The following is a 26,723-nucleotide window of genomic DNA, read 5'->3' on the forward strand; positions in this document are numbered from 1 at the left end:
CTTCAAACTTTTAATATTAAATGGTATATCTTACAAAGAGGAAATTTTGGACTATTATTGGGCTGTGTATACCTGGAGGGTGTTCCAGGGGCCAATGCCCCCACGGCCTGGTCCATGACCAGGTGCCAAGTTACCAGTATTATTTTGTTCCATGCAGTATTATTTTGTTCCATGCAGTATTATTTTGTTCCATGCAGCAAACTGAGTATGCTCTTTATTTCTTTTGTGAACAGCTTCAAACTTTCAATAATGATGCATGTAACTGGGAGGAAGGGTTTGTTTAGTTTTGACTTGTGTATATGCAAATTTACCAATTTTATAACAAGTAAAATAAAAAAGGTTTTCTGTGCAACAACTATAGAATCTCACTTATGATTAGCTTAAAAACCTCAAAACAGGTGTATTGTGCTTAATGGAAAGTCTTGACTGACTTTGAACTGTATACTATATTAAAATTTGTTAATTTTATAGAACCTATTGTGTTACTGGTTTTTCGATTGCTTGAGGCTTTGTAGGTACCAATTTAACAATTTTATTAAAAAAATGAGCATGTAAGATGACGTTTCTAAGCAGTTATAGCGAAATGTTAGTAAGCAACTTCTAAAACCTAACCTTGACCTGACCTTGAGCATATAAGGCACAGGGTGATCTTTGAAGACTTTTTGTAGGGGGGAAAAAAAGCATGTTTTATATGCTGGAAAATATGGTAATATACCACCTGCTGTCTCTTCTACACTTGCTACTGTCTTGTACAACTGCTGCTTTCCCCACAGCAACAAGAGACTGGTAATGTGCCAGAGCAAACCCACTATGCTCTGGTGCAACTGACAGGAACCCTCCGCCATGTCAGTAGCTGTGAGAGAACCTTTCCTCTTCTGCTGGTGACGGGCGCTGTTCCTCAGGTGTGCGCCCTCCTCCACCATTTCTCACACGACCAAGATGTCACTGCTAATGTTGTCAGGATACTCAGGTGTGTTGAAGGGACTCTTGTAGGGCATTATTCTTAAAAGTAAAGTTTTTTTGCATGACCCAGTGCAGTAATAACACTTACCCATCACAGACCAGTACAATAATATAACACAATACTGTATAAAAATAATTCTGTATGTGTGAGGTGCTTCAGCATAAACTCATTAAGTACCAGTTTTAAAAAACTGAGTTGTAAATGGATGGTGGAGGGGTGTGTCAATTCTGTGCTTGTATTGGCTAAAAGCTGAGCTGAAGAACTAGCCCTGAGTGTTGGTTGTCTCGTAGAATTTTTTTCTCAAATTATGTGCAAGCTAATAAGATAAGAATGTCATCATTTTGGAAGCAAATTTATCAGTCTAGCTGCCACTAAACAAAGAGTAATAGAATAAAACAAACGTGTGTGTGTGCACGCATGTGCGTGCATGTGTGTGTGTGCGCACACAGTCACCTATATGTGGTTGCATAGTCGAGCCACAGCTCCTGGCCCCGCCTCTTCACTTGTCGCTACTAGGTCCACTCTCCAGGACTCCAAGAGCCAGGAGAGTGTATATGTGTATACATACATATACAGTACACCATTATATTACATGGTTTTATTTAGCACATTTTGGTTATTGCACCACTGAAAAATTGCAGCACAATTTTATACAACACTTCGTAAAATGAACTTAACACGGTTCAGTTTGCGGGAAAGGAAAAAATTTGGAGTGTTGCTCTAAGAATCCTGGTGCTCTGAACGGTGTAGATAAAAACACCTTACCAATAATTTGAAGGTCAAACCAGTCAGCATGGATGACAGGGGAAATATTTATTGATTGGTTTAAGCATCACTTTATTCCTGAAGTCAAGTTTTACCTGCACAGCAAGAACCTTGCACTCAAGGCTCTCTTTATTCTTGATATTTCCCATACTCATCCACAAGCTTTGCTGGATGTGACCCCACATGTAGAAGTTGTAATTTTACCTCCAAATACAACATCTCTAATACAACCACTGGATCAGGGAGTTATTAAGCCATCCAAGTGTAACTACACAAAAAAAGTTATGAAAAACCTGGTTGCATCAATGAGCTCTGACTCCAACCTGGCAGTACCAAGTTTCTGGAATAAATTTAACATTGCAGATGTTATCAGCTATGCTAAAAGTGCATGGAATGAAATGCCCCAATCAACATTAAATGCAGGCTGGGGAAAGTTATGGCCTTCCGTAGTTAGTTCTTTTCTCTTGCTTGAGAGTCAGGTTCAGAAAATTGTTCAGCTGGCAAGGAAAGTACCAGGTGATGGTTTTGAAGATATGAATGAAGATGTGAATAAGCTCTTAGAAGATGATGATGACGACAGGAGTCCAGAGGAAATGTTGGCAGAGCTCAATGCACAGATACAAGGGAGCCACATAACAGAAGAAGAAGAATCTGAAGAAAAACGGTTAACATTGTAGCAGGTACATGAGCAGTTCCATGTTGTTGCTAAACTAGCAGACTTTTTCACTGAAGAGGACCCTGACAAATCTAGAAGCAGTGCTTCAAAACGGGGTCTAGACCAGCTGATGATGCCTTACTCTCAGCTGTACGTACAATGTACTGCAGGGTAAAAGAGCCCAGAGATCCATTACAGATTTATGCACACTCCAATACAACCATCGACTTTAGTACCGGAAACTCTACCATCCACTTCTGACAACAACCAAAAACCATCCACTTCTTCCGACATTCAAAAACCAGCCACCTCAGCCCAGTAGGGCCAAACCATGCATCTCCGCTGTCTTCACAATCACAATCTTGCCTCTGGCAAGACAGTGTATATACTTGATAGTGTGAATGATGGTGAAGATGTTTCTTTTTCAGGTCACCCTACCTCGGTGGGAGATGGCCAGTGTGTTAAAAAAAATAATAATGTATATATAGTATAAGCAAAATAACATCACTGCAGTATCATCTCGACCCATGAGGAGTGTTGTGCTGCAGCTGCTGCCCACCCTGCCACTCTACCTGCTGCTGTGGCTGCCCTCCGCCGCCACTCTGCCTCCCCTGCTATAGTGGTGAGGCTGGCTTATGCCCTCGGCAACATGATGGCCAACTCTGATGATGCCAGATGGAAGGTGAGAAAAAGGGAGACATTTTAATACATGAAAAACTGAAGTGTGAAACATTTACAGAATTCAAGAAGACAAATTGATTCACATAACATTAAAAACATCAGTATTCAATGAAATAATTATACAGTACATGTAATATACCCTAATTAAAAATTCAAGCAAAAATGCTGTAGACACAAGTCTAACCTTGAGAGAGAAACTACACTTAAGTTTGCCTTTGAATTATTTCATGTTTTCATGGAAGTGCTAAAACCATAGGGGAAATCAGACTGATCCAAGAAAGGGGAAGGTACCTCCAGTTCCTTGGATGAAGAGTCCTTCAATGGCATAAAGTCACCCATTTGAAGGGTTACCCTGAGAAACACAGTACACGTACACAGTACTCTCAAGATTTCCCCTTATTGTCACCTGCCATCACAAGTAACTGTCCCATACACTTATCCCTGAACATGACTCACGAAATCGTAATGACACGGTTGCAAACAAACCATACCACGGGCGGGATTGAACCCGCGGGCAGCGAGTCTCTCTGCCCGCGGGTTCAATCCCGCCCGTGGTTTGGTTTCTTATCTCTGAACAACTGCCATCACAAGTAATAGTCTCATACACTCATCCCTGAATAAAATTTTATAATTGTGTCACTCAGTTGTTCAGTGAAGATGGGTTCACGGAGACGCTGCTGGAGCTGCTGATGGAGTACCTGCGACGGGACCGCCACCACCAGGCTGAGGAGATCATGGATAACCTCTCTCCAGCCAGCGGAACCCCGGAGGATGTCATGGTCAAGGTCTGTCTCCTGTGGTGATGTCTCCCTTATATTCTATGGTGTCTCCTACATCTTCATTGATAATATCTCCCTTGGCCCTTATAGTGATGTCTACCTTGATTCCTATGGTGATATTTCCCTCCACTACAGATATCAGTACTAGAACTCAACACACAACTCAGGATATAAATAACCATAATTTAAACCTAGAAGATGATTGATCACGTTGACCCTGATCTAAACCTCCATAATCTGACACCCAATCAAAACCTATTGGAAAGTAACTGCCTTTATTACACAGCATCACAAGCCAGCACTATCCTAAACAATGCTAAAAGTCTATCAGTACTTAACTACAACATCAGGTCCTTAAGCAAACACTATGATGACCTCCTGGCACTCCTTGAATCCCTAAAGACACCCTTCTCCTGCATTATTCTTACTGAGACCTGGCTTAAGCAGGACACAATAGATATCTACCCTCTACCAGGATACACAGCAATTCACAACTGCAGACCAAACAAAGTTGGGGGTGGTATTGCAATCTATTACTCTAACCAATTATCTTGTATTAGCACCACTTGCTTTAGTGATGAATATGGGGAATACATTTTTGCTAATTTTACTGTAAAAAACCTTAAGACACCTATAACAATCGGTGCCATTTACCGGATACCTCACACAAACATCCCAAATTTCAGTGAGAAATTCAAGTCACTAATAACAAACAGACAAATGAATAAGCACCACCTTCTCTTAGCTGGAGACTTCAACATCAACCTTGGCATACTAGATGATCAGCCTGTAACTGATTTCATCAACAATATGAACAACACACTTCTCATACCAACAATAACTAAACCAACCAGGCTCACTGAGACAAGTGCAACCATAATAGACCACATATGGACCAATATACTAGCCCCCCTTAAATCAAGGATAATCACAGATAGCGCTACAGACCACTACCCTACCTTCCTCCTGACAAACATTAGTAAACCACCACTTGAATACAACAAAGTCTCATTTAGACTCCATGATGAGGCCTCAATAAGGAAGTTCACAGCTGACCTAGAAACTGTTGACTGGCCTACAGAATTCTCCAAGGCCAATGGTATTGATGACTGGACAGACATTTTTCTTAACAAATTACTTAGACTATACAACAAACATTGTCCTATAAAAACGAAACAGATCACAAACAAACGGCTTGGTTGCCCATGGCTAACCAGCACCATTCTGAAATTCATTGACAAGAAACACCAATATGAAAAAAATATAGACAGGGCTTAATACACAAAGGTATTCTTAAACACTATTCATCAGTTCTCACCAAAGTAATAAAGAAAGCCAAACAACTATACTACTCCAGTAGATTCACAGACACTAGAGGAGATATAAAAAAGACCTGGAAAACACTCTTTCAGATTCTAGGGACCCACAAACTGAAAAAAAACAAGAATATTGTCCTAACTAAACCTAATGAAACACCACTACATCCCACTGACGCAGCTAACAAAATAAACGACTTCTTCTCAACCATAGGATCTAATCTCGCCAATAAAATCCCACATACCAATGCCCATGCCGGGGACTACCTAGATGGGAATTTCCCAAATTCCTTCTATCTTGCACCAACTGAGCCCACGGAAGTCACCGAGATTATAAAGTCACTTAAAAATAACTCAGGGAATCTGTCTCATGTCCCACCATTAATGTACAAGCGAGTGGCCCATGTCCTTTCGCATGCTATTTCATTACTTTTTAACAAGTCACTAGAAACTAGCACCTTCCCGAAACTACTCAAGATGGCAAGGGTTACACCAATACATAAAGGTGGTGACCCTACAGACTTAAACAACTATAGGCCAATATCAAACTTACCATTACTATCCAAAATCTTTGAGAAACTCGTGCACAGGAAACTATATTCATTTATAACGGCACAAAACATACTCAACCCCTGCCAATTTGGATTCAGGAAAAATAAAAGCACTAATTACGCAATCATAAAAATGCTAGATCTGCTTTACACAGCATTGGAAAATAAGGAATATCCACTAGGAATTTTTATTGACCTAAGAAAAGCTTTTGACACAGTAGACCACGGCATCCTACTCCACAAACTTGACCATTACGGTATAAGAGGCCATGTGCTTGCTTATTTCAAATCTTACCTTACTAATAGGTATCAGTATGTCACCATTAAAGACACAGCATCAACAACACGGCCACTTGATACTGGAGTTTCGCAGGGAAGTGTCCTTGGTCCCCTGCTCTTCCTCATATACATCAATGATCTTCCAAACATATCCCAACACCTGAAACCAATTCTCTTTGCTGACGACACGACTTTTGTCATCTCTCACCCTAATCTTGCCACCCTCAACACCATTGTTAACGAGGAGCTGATCAAAATATCGACTTGGATGACAGCCAATAAACTTACGCTCAACACTGAGTAGCAGAGCAGGAGATGCACAAATTAACATTAAGATCGACAACACTCTAATTACCAGACATAATGAGGGCAAATTCCTAGGCCTATACCTTGACAACAACCTGAATTTCAGCACCCATATCCAACACATAACCAAAAAAGTATCCAAAACGGTTGGGATCCTCTCCAAGATACGATACTACGTGCCGCAAAATGCCCTTCTCACACTATACAACTCTCTTATTTATCCATACCTCACCTATGCTATTTGTGCTTGGGGATCAACTGCAGCAACACACCTAAAGCCAATAATAACCCAACAAAAAGCCACAGTAAGAATAATCACTAAATCCCATCCCTGGCAACACCCCCCCCTCTTCATAGATCTAAACTTACTCCCTGTTCAGTACATCCACACTACTGTGCAGTCTACATCTACAGGACCTTAAACTCCAATATCAACCTTGACCTAAAACGCTTTCTTGATGGTTGTGACAGAACCCACAGGTACAATACCAGACAAACATCTCTGACATTCCCCGTGTCCGACTAAACCTTTACAAAAATTCAATGTATGTCAAAGGCCCTAAAATCTGGAACACCCTACCTGAGAACTCTAGAACTGCAGACACATTCATCACCTTCAAAACTACCATTAGAAAACATCTTATCTCCCTGATACACCCCATCAACTAACTACACGAATACCACCTGGTGGTTCACACTTACACTCACTCACCCATTTGACCATAAACAGAAATGTTAATCTCAATCTTAAAATAATGAATCCTATGATACTCCAATACTGAAACTATGTACTGTGCCAAAACAAAAGCATTCACATTGCTAAACTCACAAACTAGTATTTAGTCACTTAGCCATAATACCAACTTACTTCATAATTTGTAATATTTTAAAATTAAGAATTAAACTAAGTCTCCCCGAAATGCCTAGCCATGCTAGGTGTTCTAGTGGTACACTCTGTAATCACTATTTTACTACATGTAAACCACACAATAACCAAATTCTGTAAACTCAGCATTGTAATCCTTATAGAGAATAAACTTTGAATTTGAATTTGTTTACTTTGGTAATGTCTACCTCAATTCTTATGATGTCTTCCTTCTTTTATGTTTCACTCATCACAGGTCCATTTTCCATGAATTGTCATTTGTTTTCACAATGCTTCATGAATAATGTAGTATATTGGTTGGTGATCAATATGGTAATAAAAACTGACTGATGCTACTAATGCTAAGCTAATAAAATAATACAATTTAAAAGTTGGAGATTATATATTAATAACACTACAGGTTCATTCACTTAGATGTATAGTACAGTACATGAAGCTAAAACCTTTGTGGGTCATTCATCACAAGGAGTGATGTCATTTAATGATAGAAATAGTGTTGTTCGTGTATCAAATGCACCAGTCTTTGACCTGATCCCATAAGGGTGTCAACAGCTGATCCGGGTGCTGGCCAATGTGTCTGTGCACGCACGTGTGGGACCAGTGCTGGCACGCTCACGCACCTGCCTCTCTCTGCTCATCTCTGTGCTGCAACACAAGGCTGTGGACGAGAGTGAGGAACTGGTCTTGTCTGCCCTTGCTACACTTAACAATCTCACCTTTTACACCCGTGACCAGCCTGTCTCCGCCCTACATACCCAGCTGGCAGAGTGTAAGACAACATAATTGTTATATTCGTGAGGCAGCACTAAACTGGTAAAGGTCCTACAGTGCCTGGGAATTGGGAGGTAATCAGATTTGATTTATATAAAAGAGCTCTTTACCAATATCAGTGCTGCCTCTCTGATAGGAGAGTGTATAAATACAGAGGAGTGCTTCAAGCTCACTGGCTCATACTAGGCAGGTACTTGTATCTTTTTTTTTTTTTTTCAACAAGTCGGCCGTCTCCCACCGAGGCAGGGTGACCCAAAAAAGAAAGAAAATCCCCAAAAAAGAAAATACTTTCATCATCATTCAACGCTTTCACCACACTCACACATTATCACTGCTTTTGCAGAGGTGCTCAGAATACAACAGTTTAGAAGCATATACGTATAAAGATACACAACATATCCCTCCAAACTGCCAATATCCCAAACCCCTCCTTTAAAGTGCAGGCATTGTACTTCCCATTTCCAGGACTCAAGTCCGACTATATGAAAATAACCGGTTTCCCTGAATCCCTTCACTAAATATTACCCTGCTCACACTCCAACAGATCGTCAGGTCCCAAGTATCATTCGTTTCCATTCACTCCTATTTAACATGCTCATGCACGCTTGCTGGAAGTCCAAGCCCCTCGCCCACAAAACCTCCTTTACCCCCTCTTTCCAACCCTTTCGAGGATGACCCCTACCCCTCCTTCCTTCCCCTATAGATTTATATGCTTTCCATGTCATTCTACTTTGATCCATTCTCTCTAAATGACCAAACCACCTCAACAACCCCTCTTCTGCCCTCTGACTAATACTTTTATTAACTCCACACCTTCTCCTAATTTCCACACTCTGAATTTACTGCATAATATTTACACCATACATTGCCCTTAGACAGGACATCTCCACTGCCTCCAACCGTCTCCTCGCTGCTGCATTTACCACCCAAGCTTCACATCCATACAAGAGGGTAGGTACTACTATACTTTCATACATTCCCTTCTTTGCCTCAATAGATAACGTTTTTTGACTCCACATATACCTCAACGCACCGCTCACCGTTTTTCCCTCATCAATTCTATGATTAACCTCATCCTTCATAAATCCATCCGCCGACACGTCAACTCCCTAGTATCTGAAAACATTCACTTCTTCCATACTCCTCCTCCCCAATTTGATATCCAATTTATTTTATCTAAATCATTTGATACCCTCATCACCTTACTCTTTTCTATGTTCACTTTCAACTTTCTACCTTTACACACATTCTCAAACTCATCCATTAACCTTTGCAATTTTTCTTTAGAATCTCCCATAAGCACAGTATCATCAGCAAAAAGTAACTGTGGCAATTCCCATTTTGAATTTGATTCCCCATAATTTAATCCCACCCCTCTCCCGAACACCCTAGCATTTACTTCTTTTACAACCCCATCTATAAATATATTAAACAACCATGGTGACATTACACATCCCTGTCTAAGACCTACTTTTACAGGGAAGTAATCTCCCTCTCTTCTACACACCCTAACCTGAGCCTCACTATCCTCATAAAAGCTCTTTACAGTATTTAGTAACTTACCACCTATTCCATACACTTGCAACATCTGCCACATTGCTCCTCTATCCACTCTATCATATGCCTTTTCTAAATCCATAAATCCAATAAAAACTTCCCTACCTTTATCTAAATACTGTTCACATATATGCTTCAATGTAAACACTTGATCTACACATCCCCTACCCACTCTGAAGCCTCCTTGCTCATCCGCAATCCTACATTCTATCTTACCTCTAATTCTTTCAATTATAACCCTACCGTATACTTTTCCTGGTATACTCAGTAAATTTATTCCTCTATAATTTTTACAATCTCTTTTGTCCCCTTTCCCTTTATATAAAGGGACTATACATGCTCTCCGCCAATCCCTAGGTACCTTCCCCTCTTTCATACATTTATTAAACAAAAGTACCAACCACTCCAACACTATATCCCCCCCTGCTTTTAACATTTCTGTCATGATCCCATCAGTTCTAGCTGCTTTACCCCCTTTCATTCTACGTAATGCCTCACGTACCTCCACCACACTTACATTCTGCTCTTCTTCACTCCTAAAAGATGGTATACCTCCCTGGCCAGTGCATGAAATTACCGCCTCCCTTTCTTCCTCAACATTTAAAAGTTCCTCAAAATATTCTCGCCATCTACCTAATACCTCCCTCTCCCCATCTACTAACTCCCCTACTCTGTTTTTAACTGATATCTATCAGTCCTATTTTTATAGTGATCCATATTGGGTTAGCCTTTCTCCATGAATATACCAGTAGTATAGGGTACTGTTGTTAACTGGATAAACATTAACCCTTAAACTATCCAAACGTAGATCTACGTTTACGTGCACAGCGCTCCGACCTTTATTTTCTCCTTTTGAAAGCACGTAAAAAAAACGTAGATCTATGGTCGAAGCGCAAAGCAAGTAAACGTAGATCTACGTTTGAACAGTTTAACCCTTTCAGGGTCGACAGGCCCTCTCAGAGACTTGTTCTCAGGGTCGTCCAAATTTAAAAAAAAATTATTTTTTCTTATGAAAAGATAGAGAATCTTTTCCCGATCATAATGACACCAAAAGTATGAAATTTGATGGAAAACTTACGGAATTAAGCCCTCGCGAAGTTAGCGGTCTCGACGATGTTTACGCATCGGCGAGTTTGCCCACTTTGAGCCCTATTTTCGGCCAATTCTAGTGTACTTGTCGACAAAAATCATAAATATTTCGCTAGAACTCCATTTTTTTCTATCGAATGAGTACAAAAAACCACCCATTTACCGATTTCAACTATCCAATACAGTGGTCAGAATTTAGCAATTTTGCCAATTTCACACAAATTTCACGAATAGGGTCCAGAATAAACAAGAAAGACATTCCTGGCACTAAAATAACATTTCCTCTGTTCATTAGTCACGTCCCCATGCCCCTCTTACATTCTTTTGCTTTCCACTTTGAATTTTTATTCTTACAAAAAAATAGAAGATTTACTGTTATGCACGCCGGGTCACCATCTGGAGAAGACCCGGGCCGGAAATACCGGCAAATCTCTAACTAACTACTGTTATGCAGACTACTGCAGTGGTGTAGAAATGGTATAAATATTATCAGCGCACTTGTGAAAGAATATTAGACTCACCAGTTGACATGTATTGGACGCATAGCATGATTTGTTTACTTTTGAACTTTGGTAAAAATCGAACATTTCTGCTACTTTGAGTGCAATTTCAAGGTAGTTTTCTTTGTAAAACCAGTCAAAATCATCTCAATTTCTGTAATATGTCTTCCATTCTATAAGATGAGACCAAGAAAACTAGAATACAACAATAAATACCATACGAAAATACAGTGCAAAGTCGCTGTTTTAATCCAAAAACACGGTCAAAGTTTTTTTTTTTCTCATTACGCACTGTGTGCAGCAGGATTTTTTTTATACCACGCACACTGACCACATAGACCCATTCTTTCATATGTAGGCCTACCAGCTTTCTCTCACTAGATTTGAGGGTGCTAGAATTTAGACATACAGTACTAGTACGTCAAAAACCCTGGTGCGTAAGCTGTACTAGTACGGCCGAAACCCTGAAAGGGCTAAGGGTTAAATTTGTAGGGTTCGTATGACCTCAAGAATAGAAAGCATCAGGCTCCATTCAAGGAAGGAGAGCATAAATCCAGTTCCTTGGATCAAGCATTCCTCACCAGCATTGTGGCATCTCCTTTGTGGATGGAGTCATCATATAATAATATAGGTTTTCTTATTAATATTATTGTTTAGTAATTTATACAGGAGAAGGGTAACATTTTGTGAAGGGATTCAGGGAAACCAGTTAGCTGGACTTGAGTCCTGGAGGTGGGAAGTACAGTGCCTGCACTCTAAAGGAGGGGTTAATTATTTGCTGTTTGGAGGGATATCTGAACTGTCGTATCTATGTGCCTCTGGCAAGACAGTGATATTGTGAGTGATAGTGAAAGCGTTCCTTTTTTGGGTCACTTTGCCTTGGTGGGAGACAGCCAGTGTGTCAAAAAAAAAATTATAGGCTGCCACCAGATACATGTCTCATCTGCACCAGCCACTGTAAATTCAATGTAAGTTTAAAAAGCATAAAACATACTTAATATAGTTCTTATTAGTATCAGTAGGAATGTTGAAATGCAGCATAAATTGTGAAATTTTGTAATATGTATTCCTGAACTGGAGGAAGTCTGGCAGAGAATTGCAGTCTTTTGGAGACATAACAAAATGGTGCTCAATAGCCACTGTCATATCAGCTGTTATATATATTCTCGCCAGTAATGCCAAGGATGGGAGCCAGATCTGAAGTATACTTGCCCTCCAGTTTCCACACCTCCCAAACTACACTCGCAGGAGTAATGGCATTCGGAGTAGAGATGCAGGCATGTCATCAAGTCCATTTAGCTGTACGGAAGTCGCACAAGTTGAAAGCAAAGTAATTAAAGCAACAAAGAATCTGGAGAACGTAACCCCTTATTTCTATTAAAATAAGAATGTAAGAGCAAAGGTCAAGAGCTTGCTGACTGTAATAGTATGTGAACTAAACACTGAAATACACTGACATGACCTGTTAAATGACCCCACATCCTTTCTATGGCAGGTCTATGTGACATGCTACCAATGGACCACGTCGAGGGACTAGTGGAGACCATCCGTGTGTTTGGTAACCTCACACACTTTAAGGATATCAGAGATATACTCACTAAGCGTGCTGGTAAGCCTACAACCCTAGACACAATCCTGTCCTAAATATTTCTTTCAACTGGCTCACTTGAGGCAGAGTAATAGCATGGCTTTCAGGTTAAGTTTGGGAATAAACATTGACCTGTTTTCCTGACAAATCTTACCTAACCTAACACTAACATAATTTTATCTTTCCTTGGAGGAAAGATATTGTTCATCCTGTCTTTATTTTTCTATATTTTAACATATATTCCTTCCTTCCAGTCTGTCTTCATCTCACCTCCTTGTCTGATTTTATCTTCTGCCATTTCTTTCTTATCCCTTCTTTCTGGTTATGCTTTGCATAACCAGAAAGAAGGGATGCTTTGCATAACCAGGGGCTTTTAAAAATTTAATAAATAATGTATGTTACCTTGCTTTGTAACAGTTTTGAAAATAATTTTTTTTCATCCTCTTTTTCCCTGTCTCCTCCACTTGTCATCATTTTCTCGTCTTGCTCCTCTGATTTTCAACATCTCATTTTCCCTACCTTCTGATTTGTATTTATTCTTTCCTCTGTATTTTCTCCACTACTACAGTTTTTCTCTTCTCTTCATTCTTTACCTCCCATTTCTTTAGTTTTAAATCTTTTTAATTTTGCTCCTCTCCACATTTACTTTTCTTTTTTCTCCATTATTCCTAACAATCATTGCTCCTGCTTTTCTTGTCTATTACTGCTGATTATCTTCTACCCATCTTCCTCACATTTTCCTTTTTCATCCATTTTCCTTGTGTTTTAGGTTTCCACCCTCTTCTTATCCTCCACACTTCATCTTCTTCATCCCATCCTCCTCCTCCCTATCCTCTTTTCATACACCTCCACATATCCTCTTTATTTTATCTAAAACACTCTTCATTTCCTCTACATTCATCCCAGTCCTCTCCTCCTCCAACTCCTCTTCATCTCTAACCTCTCTTATTCTTTTCATTCTCCTTTATCCCTCTTCCTCCTCTCCTCCATTCTTCATTTCCTTTCCTCCTATTCTCATTTCATCATTTTCTTCTCCATTCCCTTTTCTTCATCTTTCCTTTTATTTCTTTATACATGCCATATACAGTACATTTTTCTTATTGTAGTAAATTTTCTTCTACCATAGTATGGGTATGGGGGACACCCTGTTAGCTACTTAATGCTACATTCTCTCATTAAGCCATTCAGTAGTGGTTCTTATTTTATTTAAAATAGACTCTAAGCCTAAACTGGCACTGTAACATGCCTGTCATGGCCTTCACTACTAACTTAGAGAAGCAGATAATAACTTGAGTGAGGCTACACCTCATTATCTTAACTGCATGACAGACCACAAGATAGTAACTTAAGGAGGGACACTGTGGTGGATTAGCAATCCACACACACACCACCTTGTTCCCAATCCACAGTTGCTAGTTCTTGCAGTTAAGGAGTGCTAACTATTAATATACCATAGTTATAGTTTTATCATTATTTCTAGCAGGAGTGTCCACTAACACACTGTATATGAAATACATTAATAGCTGAGGTGGAATGATATTACAACAAAGATAAACACTAACTGAGACTAACATTCTTGATAATACTGTTCACCTCTCTTGGAAACTTGGTAATAAAACTGTGTATCTTTAGTAAATAAATACATATTCCAAACTATTTGTACACAAAAAAATATATATTAGACAAAAACTAGCAGAATTACACAAGTTTCATTCAGTGAATTAGAAAAGTTTTTTAGGTTAATTTGCCTGTTTTAATGTATATTTTGTGTTTCATGGCTATTTCACTTACCCAGTTTGCAACTAACCCACAAATTGCAAATGAGACATTTCAGCCTGTCTTTTTTTTTTATTTCCAATTTATAAGTTAGCTATGAACTATTGCAGCCATGGTATTAAAACTTGTACCATCTCACTCAGTGTTGGAGGTGTTGGTGGAAATGCTGGATTGTGACTCAAGGGAGCTGGTCTACGTGTGTGCTGGTGTTCTTGTTAATCTAATGTCGGATGCTTCCAGGCGATCTATATTTAAAGATGAAAATGGAGTTCTCAGGTATGATAAGACTATACAATTTCCTAATCATCAAATAATTATGTTTGATTGTTTACATTTATATTTTACTACATTGGCCTTCTCCCACTAAGACAGGGTGACCCCAAAAATGAGTCATTCATTCAGTCTTACCACAAATGGACAGACATCACAATTTAAATGATCCTTCAAACTGTAACATCCCTGCCCCTTCTTCACTTCCCACCTCCAGAACTAACAGGTTTGCTTCACTGAATCTCATTTTATATGTTACCCTACTCACACTCTGATTGTACATCAAATCCTTCAACTATCTGTTGCTCTGATCTATCACTGACACACACCTGATGGATGCTTGAGCCCCTGCCACTTGAAACCTTCACACCCTTCAATTCTTTCTGGGATGACTCCTACCCCTTCTTCCCTCCAGCCTCTCTAAATGCCCTTCAAGGAAGTGCCCTAATACTGAGAACTTGGATTATTATTATTATTATTATAATTATTTTTTTTTATTATCACACTGGCCGATTCCCACCAAGGCAAGGTGGCCCAAAAAAGAAAAACTTTCACCATCATTCACTCCATCACTGTCTTGCCAGAAGGGTGCTTTACACTACAGTTTTTAAACTGCAACATTAACACCCCTCCTTCAGAGTGCAGGCACTGTACTTCCCATCTCCAGGACTCAAGTCCGGCCTGCCGGTTTCCCTGAACCCCTTCATAAATGTTACTTTGCTCACACTCCAACAGCACGTCAAGTATTAAAAACCATTTGTCTCCATTCACTCCTATCAAACACGCTCACGCATGCCTGCTGGAAGTCCAAGCCCCTCACACACAAAACCTCCTTTACCCCCTCCCTCCAACCTTTCCTAGGCCGCCCCCTACCCCGCCTTCCTTCCACTACAGACTGATACACTCTTGAAGTCACTCTGTTTCGCTCCATTCTCTCTACATGTCCGAACCACCTCAACAACCCTTCCTCAGCCCTCTAGACAACAGTTTTGGTAATCCCGCACCTCCTCCTAACTTCCAAACTACGAATTCTCTGCATTATATTCACACCACACATTGCCCTCAGACATGACATCTCCACTGCCTCCAGCCTTCTCCTTGCTGCAACATTCATCACCCATGCTTCACACCCATATAAGAGCGTTGGTAAAACTATACTCTCATACATTCCCCTCTTTGCCTGCAAGGACAAAGTTCTTTGTGTCCACAGACTCCTAAGTGCACCACTCACCCTTTTCCCCTCATCAATTCTATGATTCACCTCATCTTTCATAGACCCATCCGCTGACACGTCCACTCCCAAATATCTGAATACATTCACCTCCTCCATACTCTCTCCCTCCAATCTGATATCCAATCTTTCATCACCTAATCTTTTTGTTATCCTCATTACATTACTCTTTCCTGTATTCACTTTTAATTTTCTTCTTTTGCACACCCTACCAAATTCATCCACCAATCTCTGCAACTTCTCTTCAGAATCTCCCAAGAGCACAGTGTCATCAGCAAAGAGCAACTGTGACAACTCCCACTTTACGTGTGATTCTTTATCTTTTAACTCCACGCCTCTTGTCAAGACCCTCGCATTTACTTCTCTTACAACCCCATCTATAAATATATTAAACAACCACGGTGACATCACACATCCTTCACACTATCTTCATCAACATTTAACAATTCCTCAAAATATTCCCTCCATCTTCCCAATACCTCTAACTCTCCATTTAATAACTCTCCTCTCCTATTTTTAACTGACAAATCCATTTGTTCTCTAGGCTTCCTTAACTTGTTAATCTCACTCCAAAACTTTTTCTTATTTTCAACAAAATTTGTTGATAACATCTCACCCACTCTCTCATTTGCTCTCTTTTTACATTGCTTCACCACTCTCTTAACCTCTCTCTTTTTCTCCATATACTCTTCCCTCCTTGCATCACTTCTACTTTGTAAAAACTTCTCATATGCTAACTTTTTCTCCCTTACTACTCTCTTTACATCATCATTCCACCAATCGCTCCTCTTCCCTCCCGCGCCCACTTGCCTGTAACCACAAACTTCTGCTGAACACTCTAACACTACATTTTTAAACCTACCCCATTGCCTATGCTCTCATTAGCCCATCTATCCTCCAATAGCTGTGTATATCTTACCCTAACTGCCTCCTCTTTTAGTTTATAAACCTTCACCTCTCTCTTCCCTGATGCTTCTATTCTCCTTGTATCCCATCTACCTTTACTCTCAGTGTAGCTACAACTAGAAAGTGATCTGATATATCTGTGGCCCCTCTATAAACATGTACATCCTGAAGTCTACTCAACAGTCTTTTATCTACCAATACATAATCCAACAAACTACTGTCATTTTGCCCTACATCATATCTTGTATACTTATTTATCCTCTTTTTCTTAAAATATGTGTTACCTATAACTAAACCCCTTTCTATACAAAGTTCAATCAAAGGGCTCCCATTATCATTTACACCTGGCACCCCAAACTTACCTACCACACCCTCTCTAAAAGTTTCTCCTAAAAGTGTCCCCTACCACAATTACTCTCTCACTTGGTTCAAAGGCTCCTATACATTCACTTAACATCTCCCAAAATCTCTCTCTCTCCTCTACATTCCTCTCTTCTCCAGGTGCATACACGCTTATTATGACCCACTTTTCGCATCCAACCTTTACTTTAATCCACATAATTCTTGAATTTACACGTTCATATTCTCTTTTCTCCTTCCATAACTGATCCTTCAATATTACTGTTACCCCTTCCTTTGCTCTAACTCTCTCAGATACTCCAGATTTAATCCCATTTATTTCCTCCCACCGAAACTCCCCTACCCCCTTCAGGTTTGTTTCGCTTAGGGCCAGGACATCCAACTTCTTTTCATTCATAACATCAGCAATCATCTGTATTATTATTATAATCATTATTATTATAATCATTATTATTATTATTATTATTATTATAATCATTATTATTATTATTATAATCAACAAGGGGTCATACAGTGCAACTTCAGAACTTGGAGCTTCTTTCCCCTTCCTTAGATCAAACCAGAGAACAGTACTTCCCATTTCTTAGGTGCTGCATGGCCCTTACAGGTTTAGTACTCCTCCTGAATTTAATACTAATATGCTCTTTAAACCATCGTATATACATTCTGTTCTCCGTGGGGAAGTGGAAAAGAATTCTTCCTCCATAAACTATGCATGTCGTAAGAGGTGACTAAAATGCCGGGAGCAAAGGGGCTAGTAACCCCTTCTCCTGTATACATTACTAAATTTAAGAAGGGAAACTTTCGTTTATATTTTTAGGCCACCCTGCCTCAGTAGGATACGGCCAGTTTGTTGAAAGAAGAATATATATATTCTGTAAGTAATGCAGTCCTTACCCTTCCTATGATGTTACCTGTCCTTCACCAGAAATGCACAACCCTCTGTACCTCACTGTTATGTATTGTTCATATAAGTCTGCAACCAGTCACCCTCTCCAGTTGTTCAGATCAACAAAGAATTTCCCTTGGGCCACTGTTCTGTTGCACACCTCACATTTTGAGCTTTTATAGTGACTCGTATCATTCTTACATTTCTTTACTAACTACTCAAATTCATAAACTGAATAGTACTGTACTGAATAGTACTGTAGTATAGTATTAATGGTAATAAGACATTAAAGCTAAGGGGTCTAAAGAATAAGACTGAGTACATGCCAATGTTGACAGGGTTACTGCATCCCTATAGGGACTTCCCATAATAAAGAGCCACATAAAATGAATGTTAGTCAATGCCAGTGAAGACACCCTTCCCCAATGTACCTCAACCAAGACACTCAACCATCCAATACAGGGCAACCTCAGGGGTAAAGTTGATGACCAATTTGAAGGTCTTGCACTTGTGGCAGCAGTTAGTCTGGTCCTCAGTAGCAGAGAATATCACATCCACCATTCCTATCCAAGGCTGTTGGCCAACATTGCCTGCTAGATTTTAGAAACATCACAAGCCCCTCTTTCTTTAATGAGGATTTATTAGGATATAAATAAATTTTGTGAAGTCGTCTGTTCAAGATATGTCACACTACCAGGAAATTCTTACATTAAGATGTCCTTGTTTGCAGAATGATTGATGTGCTTCAGTACTTTGGCTATGGAGACTGGCAGTTGTGCAGTCTTGCATGTCAGGTGCTTTGGAACTACTGTGCTTCGGCTGCTGATGTTGAAGATACGCTTGGACACAAAGAAACAGAAAAACTCATTTTTGTATTGGAAGAATTTTTAGGTGAGGGCATTGACTTCTTTGTATTGAAAGTTGCGTTAATTTCTATGCGATGCAATTCTATTAAGTGTTGTTTTCTTATTAGCATTGATGTAATTTGACACTTATTTTCAATAAAATAATTATGCCCAAAGAGAAAAACATTTTGTCATCATACAGCTTAAAGCAAATTATTATTATCACTGTAGGAAAAAGGGGAAAGCTATTTCCTAGTAAAAGGCTTTATACAGGGATGCAAGACATCACCATGGTTGTTTTAACATATTCGTAGGAGCGAAGTAAATGCTAGGGGCTTAGGGGAAGATGTGGGATTAAAAGATAATGAAACTGATACAAAGTGGGAATTGTCACAGTTGCTCTTTGCTGATGACACAGTTCTTATGGGAGATTCTGAAGGAAAGTTACAAAGGTTGGGTGGAAGAATTTGGGAAGGTAAGTAAAAGAGGGAAATTAAAGGTGAACATAGCAAACAGCAAAGTGATGAGTAATAAAAAAAAAGGTCTAGGCAATGAAAGATTAGATATCAGATTGGAGAGAGAAAGTATGAAGGAAGTAAAAGTGTTTAGATATTTCAGAGTGAACATGTCAGTAGATGGATCTATGAAGGATGAGGTGCTATCAGCACCCTTCTGGCAAGACAGAATTGGAAAGAATGATGGTGAATGTGTTTTCTTCTTTTTGGGCCATCCTGCCTCAGTGGGAGATATGTTAAAACAATATATTGCTGTAATAATGATAATAAAATAATATGGTAAAAAGTGATAAAATTTTTACATGACAGATGATGACTCCTACTTCAATAACCCTGAGGTGTTTGGGGAGTGTGACCCAGAAACAAAGGACATCGTGTATCAACTATGGGAGGACTTTGCACACGTTGCCACCAAACTCTTAGATCGTATAGAGGAGAATACTTCAGCACTCCCAGTTATTGCATCCTCATAAGATATTTTATAGCTGCTTATGTAAATATAGTAGTATACAGCACAGTAGGTCCTCAGTATTCACACCATGAACATTCACATAACTTAATATTCAAGTTATTGTTTTATGAATCTTTTGTAATTAATCTCCACTATTTGTGGGGCTTTCTTAGGGCCTGGCAACTAGTCAGCCAGTCAAAACTGTAAACATTGAAGTAAAACTATTTTATTATATCATGTACAAATGTTAATATAGTTCTGTATTGTACATATTTATTTACCATATTTTTGTGAATATAAACAGTTTAGTCTAACCCAGAATTAATACTTATATCACAGTGATCACTGGTGTTGTTCACAAATTTTAGGAATATCAAGCTCCTACTATACACATATATTGACACTGTAAAATAATGTATTAAATGTATGATTAGAAAATTCACATATATAGTGTATATCACTTACATTAAGTGTATGTATTTTAGATTGGCTATCATAAGATGCTGGCCTGTGATGCTTTTATGTGTAAAAAAAATCTGTTTTTAATTTCACTATGCCATGTACATATATTATTATTCATTTTCAGAATAATCTTTGTACATTCCACATACTTTGAAGGATTAGTGGTAATGTTGCAACTCAGAGTCATTTGAATGGTGGTGTGTGTGTACGTACCTTTAGCAAGGCAGCTATTGAATAAGTGATGGCTAATGTGTTTTCTTGTTTTGGCTTATGTTACTTTGGTGGGAAATAGTTGATGGGGTAATTTTTTAATATACAATATGCTAAACTCAATTTTTTGTCTGTTAAAATTACAGTTAGGGAGAGGAGAACATATATATATCAAAAAAATATACTCTATATAAAGTACCAGTATGTAGATTGTACCCAGTAACTAAAGATGTTATAATTTAGAATTGTTAACAATTTCGAGGTCAGTGTTGTTGTTCTTCAACTTTGAAGCGTGGATCGGTCCCGTAGAAGCCTTCAAGAGGAAACTGGAGGAGTATCTTCACCAGGTGCCAGATCAACCAGGCTGTGATGGATATGTGGGGCAGTGGGCCTCCAGCAGCAACAGCCTTGTTGATCAGGTAAGCACCGGACAAGCCTGGCCCATGGCTGGGCTCTGAGAATAGTTAAACTCTCGAAACTCTTCAAAGGTATATCAAAGGTAAGGTAGTAGTATTCAATGAGCTCAGCTCTCTTAAATAAACTGTGAGTGAATGGGTCTGTGTGGTAAGTGTGCACCATATAAAAAAAATCTTGCAGCACATGGTGCATTATGGAGAAAAAACTGTGACAGCGTTTTTGGCTTAAAACAGCGAAAGATTTTTTGAATTAGAAAGGCCAGGATCAAGGGGTCAGAGGTAAAAGTTGAAGACTCAGAGGAACTTTGCAGTGTATTTTCATATGGTTTTTATCTTTGTATTCTCGGTTTCTGGGTCTCATTTGATAGAATGGAAAACATATTACAGAAATAGAGAGAATCTTGATTGGTTTCAGGACTGAAAGTAGCTTAAAATTGAGCTCAAAGTAGTGGAAATGTTCAATTTTTGCCGATATTCTAGAGTACACAAATTGTCACTCATCCAATACCTGTCCAGTTGGTCGGTCTGATACGTGTTCAGAAATGTGCTGATATGGTTTATACAAGTATTACAATAATGCAGTAGTCTGCATAACAGTAAATCCTTTATTTTTTGTGTGAATAAAAGTTCAACATGGGAAAACAGGCATAATATAGGATAGGCCTGAGGACGTGACTAATGAACAGAGGAAATGTTGTTTTAGTGCCAGGAATGTCTACAGTGTTTATTCTGGACCCTATTTTGAAATTAGCAGTTCTTGAATTTTGTTGGGTAGTTGAAAATAGGTAAATGGGCAGTTCCTTGTACTCGATCGACAGAATAAAATTAATACTAGAGTTTGGCAGCTTGAAGAATGGAATTGGCCACAAATAAGGCTGAAATTGGCTGAAATTGCTGATGCATAAATATTGCCAAAACCGCTAACTTTATGATAGCGTAATTCCGTAAGTTTTCCATCAAATTTCATACTTTTGGTTTCAATATGTTTGGAAAATGATTCTGTATCATCTCATTTCTTTTTAAATTCTCCGACCCTGAGATCAAGTTTCAGATCAGAGGTTCCGACCCTGAAAGGGTTGAATACAGTGCAGTATATAAAATGGGTTTCACAGATTTTTGCAAATGATATGGTTATTAATTACTGCATTTATGTGTTTGAGACAAAATAATACATTCGATACATCCGGTATGTCAAATATAACAAGTGCTGTATAGAAGACATTTGTTATTTTAGTGTTTGATATTATGCAACCATAAATTACAATTTAATCAATCAGGGACTTCAAGGTGGGTGACAATTTTAACATAACCTTGTTCTTGGCTAGGTGTGGCTTGACATGCTGAGAGGAGCTTGCCTCCAGTTCGTTCTGTAAGAGATGAGGTGAACCATGAGGTGAGGAGAAAAAGGTAGGGTGCACTGAGGCATCTGTGCAGACAAAGAACTTTATCCATGAAGACAAAAAGGGAAGGGTGCCAGAGTATAATGGTACCAACACTTGTATGGATGCCAAGCATGGGTTTTGAATGTTGCAGTAGGGGTTAATGACATGGTTTAGATATTTAGAGAGAATGGAGATAAATAGGATGACTAGGAGGACATATAAATTTGGGGAAAGAGGGAAGGAGAGGTAGGGGTCATCCAAAGAGGGAGTAAAGGAAGTTTTGAGTGCTAGGGGCTTGGGCATCCAACAGGCTTTTGTGAGCATGTTGGTCAGGAATGAGTGGAGGCAAGTGGTTTTTATGAGTTGATATGCTGTTGGAGTGTGAGCAAGGTGACATTTATGAAGAGATTCATGGAAACCAGTTAGTCCTGGTGGTGGGAGGTACAGTACCTGCACTCTGAAGGAGGAGTGAGGATGCTGCAGTTTGGAGGGTAATCTTAACTATGATGTCAACACCCTTTTGGCAGGACAGTGATTGAATGAGTGACAGTTAAAGTATTTTCTTCTTTGAGGGATACTGCCATAGTGTTAAAAAAATATTATTGCTTTTATTATAAATCTGGGTGTACACTGTGTACCAGCCTAAGCCAATAGTACTGATCATAAAACAACCTCTATTAACACTGATCATATTTTATTTATTTTCATATTCATGGGGGAAGCACAAAATACCTGAGGGTCAAACAGCACCTGGGAAATGGGAGGCAATCAAATTTGACCCAAAGAAAGGCACGAATAATCAATTTCTTGTATCAAGCACCCTTCACCAGCATCAAGGCATTTTCCCTTGAAGAGGTGTAAAGGATACCAATCCAGAAAACACAAAAACATAATTCACCTTTCACAAATAGTGGTCTTGTTGTAATGTTTTAGTTATGGCACTTTGACTTGTATAGAAACATGATAATTTAGGCATGCAGGTGTCCCTGGCTTTATGCATTAAATGTTTTACAGGGACAGGGCAGCTGTACTAAGTGTAGTTGGATAAACAGCACCTAATTCTACATAATAAGTGTCTTGAAAAATCTTTGTGAACTTGCACTGTTCACATGCAGCGAATGTATAACTGGTATACAGGATTACTGATAGAAATGGGACCGCGTAATAGTGAATTCGCTTAAGGCAAACCTACAGTAAACACAAAAGCCTGTATTGTATATGTAAATAGAACCATGATTTTCTATTTTGTTAAATATCAGGGGGCTTCCCCCTGATTGTCAACTCTTAATACTAAGAGCTTGAACTCTTAAGAGGTCAAGATTTCAGAATTATAATAAGGTAGCATTAAAATGAAGTGTTCAGTTTGCATCACATTTTCTAAAAGTACTGTGCAATAATGATTATGATAAGTCCCTTCAAGGAAGGCACCTTAATGCTGGCTAAGGGCTCTTTGATCCAAAGAATTTGAGCTACCCTGCCTTTCCTTGAATTAAATTTAATTGCCTCTTATTCTCCAGGTGTTGTATAGCCCTTATGGGTTTAGTGCTGCCTAATGAATATAATAACAAGTAACTAAAGGCACAAAGTGAAGGTGTACAGGTGTGAGAGAAGAGCTAGTGTGAGCAACAAAACTGTAATATGAATGCTAATCTTTATAGATGTTTAACATGGGGTGTTCTCTTTAGAGGGGAACAAGTAGTACTAACAAAATATATTCTCATATGTATCTTTTAGTTACTTGTCAAAATTATAGTCACTAAATGGGATTACTGTATTACTGACGGTTAAAATAAAATACTACGAATTAAAATAGATAAAAGTTTTCACGAATATAAGAACTTTAAAAATCAGTTCAATATCTTCTAATTATACATATTTTAAATAAAAATATTTTATAGATAACTTTAAAAATGTAGTATCTGGATAAAGGTGATAATCTTTAAATATGACTGTGATTAATTATATTTACAAGAAATTCCAATTACAGTAAAGAATCCTTTATCCAAAATCCAAAAGCCTCCAAAATCTGAGTGTTTTGAGTGTTGACATGATGCGTCGCAAATGGATCATTGAGAACAAGATGTGATGGAGGCGCAATCCTCCATCTGTTGAGTCCAGACATGCTTCACATTTGTACTAGTGCCACTTTGTTGTCAGCGGAAATTACTCTCTGACTACCACTTGTTTTGTGCTCTGTGGTGTGAAGATATTGTTGAAAATGTCAAAAAGGCATATGGGTAATGGTTAAAAGAAAAAGAGGAAGCATTTATGTTTTTATATATCACAGAAAGTCAAGTTGTTGGAAAAACTTGACAGTGGCATAAGTGTGAAGTGTCTGACTGGGAAGTTTGGTGTTGGAACAACCACAATCGACCACCTAACCAAACAGAAGGACAAACTGTTGAAGTTCTGTGCTGAAAGTGTTGAACAGAAGTTAATGAAAAAACAGAAAAAACATTGCACAGAAGGAAAAATGAAGATTGTGATCATGTATTGGAGTGGATTTGTCAACACTGGGGTGAGCACATGCCTCTTAACAAAATGCTGATCACGAAACAAACAAAAATCTATTATGATAACTAAATATTAAAGGTAACTGTGAATATTCTGCTGGCTAGTTACAAAAATTTAAGAAAAGACACAGCATTAAATATTTAAAGATTAGTGGTGATAAAGCATCTGCTGATCACAAAGCAGCAGAGAAATTCATTTGTGTGTTTGGCAAGATTGTTGCTGGTGAAAATCTAACGGCATAGTCTAGGCCTACATTTATCTTCTTTTTATAAGCAGTGATCGTGTTTCTTGGTACTGTACTTGTACAGTACAATAATGTGTTTAGACTTGGGTCCCATCCCCAAGTTGTCCCAGTTTCCAAAATCTGAAATAGGAAACACTTCTGGTCCCAAGCATTTCGGATAACGGATTCTCGACTGTTTTTAATTTTGTTATATAGTACTTGTAAATGTTAAAACAATTATTGTTATATACAGTGGATATATTGTATTGTATATGCCAGTAATAGTGTATAATATTTTATCCATGGTGCTTTTTTTTTTTTTCCAACAAGCCGGCCGTCTCCCGCCAAGGCAGGGTGACCCAAAAAGAAAGAAAATACTTTCATCATCATTCAACACTTTCGCCTCACTCACACATAATCACTGTTTTTGCAGAGGCGCCCAGAATACAACAGTTTAGAAGTATATACGTATAAAAAATACACAATATATCCCTCCAAACGGCCAATATCCCAAACCCTTCCTTGTGGTGAGATATTACTACTAATTTAAAATTAAGACTTTATAAATTGATCTGCAGGTAGAATCTTACCTATGTTGAAGGTCTGAATGCTGCAGATAAACCAGCATCTGGAATCTTGACTTTCTTACAGATGCAGATGATTTTAAACTTCATGACTTTCCTTGAGATTATATTGTCCTAAAGGAAACTACTTCCAATTCTGATAGTTCTGTGAGGTGGTAAATCTCATTATTTAGTGTGAAGTATTTTATAATGTTTAGGAGACCAATTGTGCAACGCTATTCTGTAAACCTCTCAGTTAACAAACCTCTTCAAGGGGGGCTCCTTGGCGTGGTGAAGAGGCTCTTGGTCTGAGGAATTAGCCCTGTCGGTCTTCTTCCTCAGACTGAACCTAATTACCCCCCATTCTCCCCTCCCCTATCCCATCCTCCCCTTTTTCCATTCCTCCTCCTCCTCCTCACCCCTCCCTTTTGCCCTTCCTCTTTTTGGCCTTTGGGATTTCTCCCACAGGCGCGCTAGTTCCTAGGTAGGGGAAAGGACACCGGGGTCCATCCCATTCCGTTGAGGTTCTTGGCGGTGGCATAGTTTGCCGTGGAATCTGGATTGCCTGGGGATGGCCCGATCCCTCTCTGGTATCCCGGAGTAGCTTTGGGTGTCTTTCGGGCGACGGGTGTATCTCTGGAAGCCACCTTTCGGATTCCGGGGGTGGTGGCCGAAGGAGGTATGCTTTGTGGCGGATATCCGGCCGCCCTCTCTTTTGTCCACCGAGGTAGCTCGGCAGATGTGAGGTTGCTAGCCCGGATTGCTGGTTTACTGGCATGAAGGGTAGGGTATGGCACGGGTTCCATGCTGCATCTGCGCTACTAGTGGTGCTGAGGTCCTCTTGGGCGCGGAGGGAGATTTCCGGCCCTTTCATTCCTCCTGGGAACTATTCCTCCCCGCTCCCCCCTTTTTTTATTCTTTTTTTTTTATTTTTATTTTCTTTTCTTCTTTCTTTTTTTTTCTTAAAAACAAAAAGCAAAGGAGTAACCTAACCATGGCAGCCCTAGTCCATGAACCCACTAC

The 26,723-nt window shown here is 39.1% G+C and overlaps 1 protein-coding gene across 2 annotated transcripts in view; it reads left to right on the plus strand.

Annotated features, from left to right (window-relative positions):
* The window catches only part of LOC128699985 (armadillo repeat-containing protein 2), a 77,741-nt gene extending 51,475 nt beyond the window's left edge, over positions 1-26,266 (plus strand). Inside the window, exons 12-20 of one of the 2 annotated variants that reach the window (XR_008408691.2) lie at positions 774-970; positions 2,898-3,066; positions 3,710-3,850; positions 7,735-7,951; positions 12,595-12,708; positions 14,607-14,739; positions 18,850-19,010; positions 19,789-21,021; positions 22,344-26,266. Coding sequence is in view for 1 of the 2 variants with exons in the window: in XM_053792848.2 (XP_053648823.1) it covers positions 774-970; positions 2,898-3,066; positions 3,710-3,850; positions 7,735-7,951; positions 12,595-12,708; positions 14,607-14,739; positions 18,850-19,010; positions 19,789-19,952 (1,296 nt within the window). In the remaining variant the exon portion in view is untranslated. Of the gene's footprint in view, positions 1-773; positions 971-2,897; positions 3,067-3,709; positions 3,851-7,734; positions 7,952-12,594; positions 12,709-14,606; positions 14,740-18,849; positions 19,011-19,788 lie in introns of both variants that reach the window. The other variant, XM_053792848.2, reaches the window with a different exon arrangement.
* The last annotated feature ends 457 nt before the right edge of the window (positions 26,267-26,723 follow it).

The sequence above is a fragment of the Cherax quadricarinatus genome, chromosome 64 (genome assembly GCF_038502225.1).
Source record: "Cherax quadricarinatus isolate ZL_2023a chromosome 64, ASM3850222v1, whole genome shotgun sequence".
NCBI classification, from domain to species: domain Eukaryota; kingdom Metazoa; phylum Arthropoda; class Malacostraca; order Decapoda; family Parastacidae; genus Cherax; species Cherax quadricarinatus.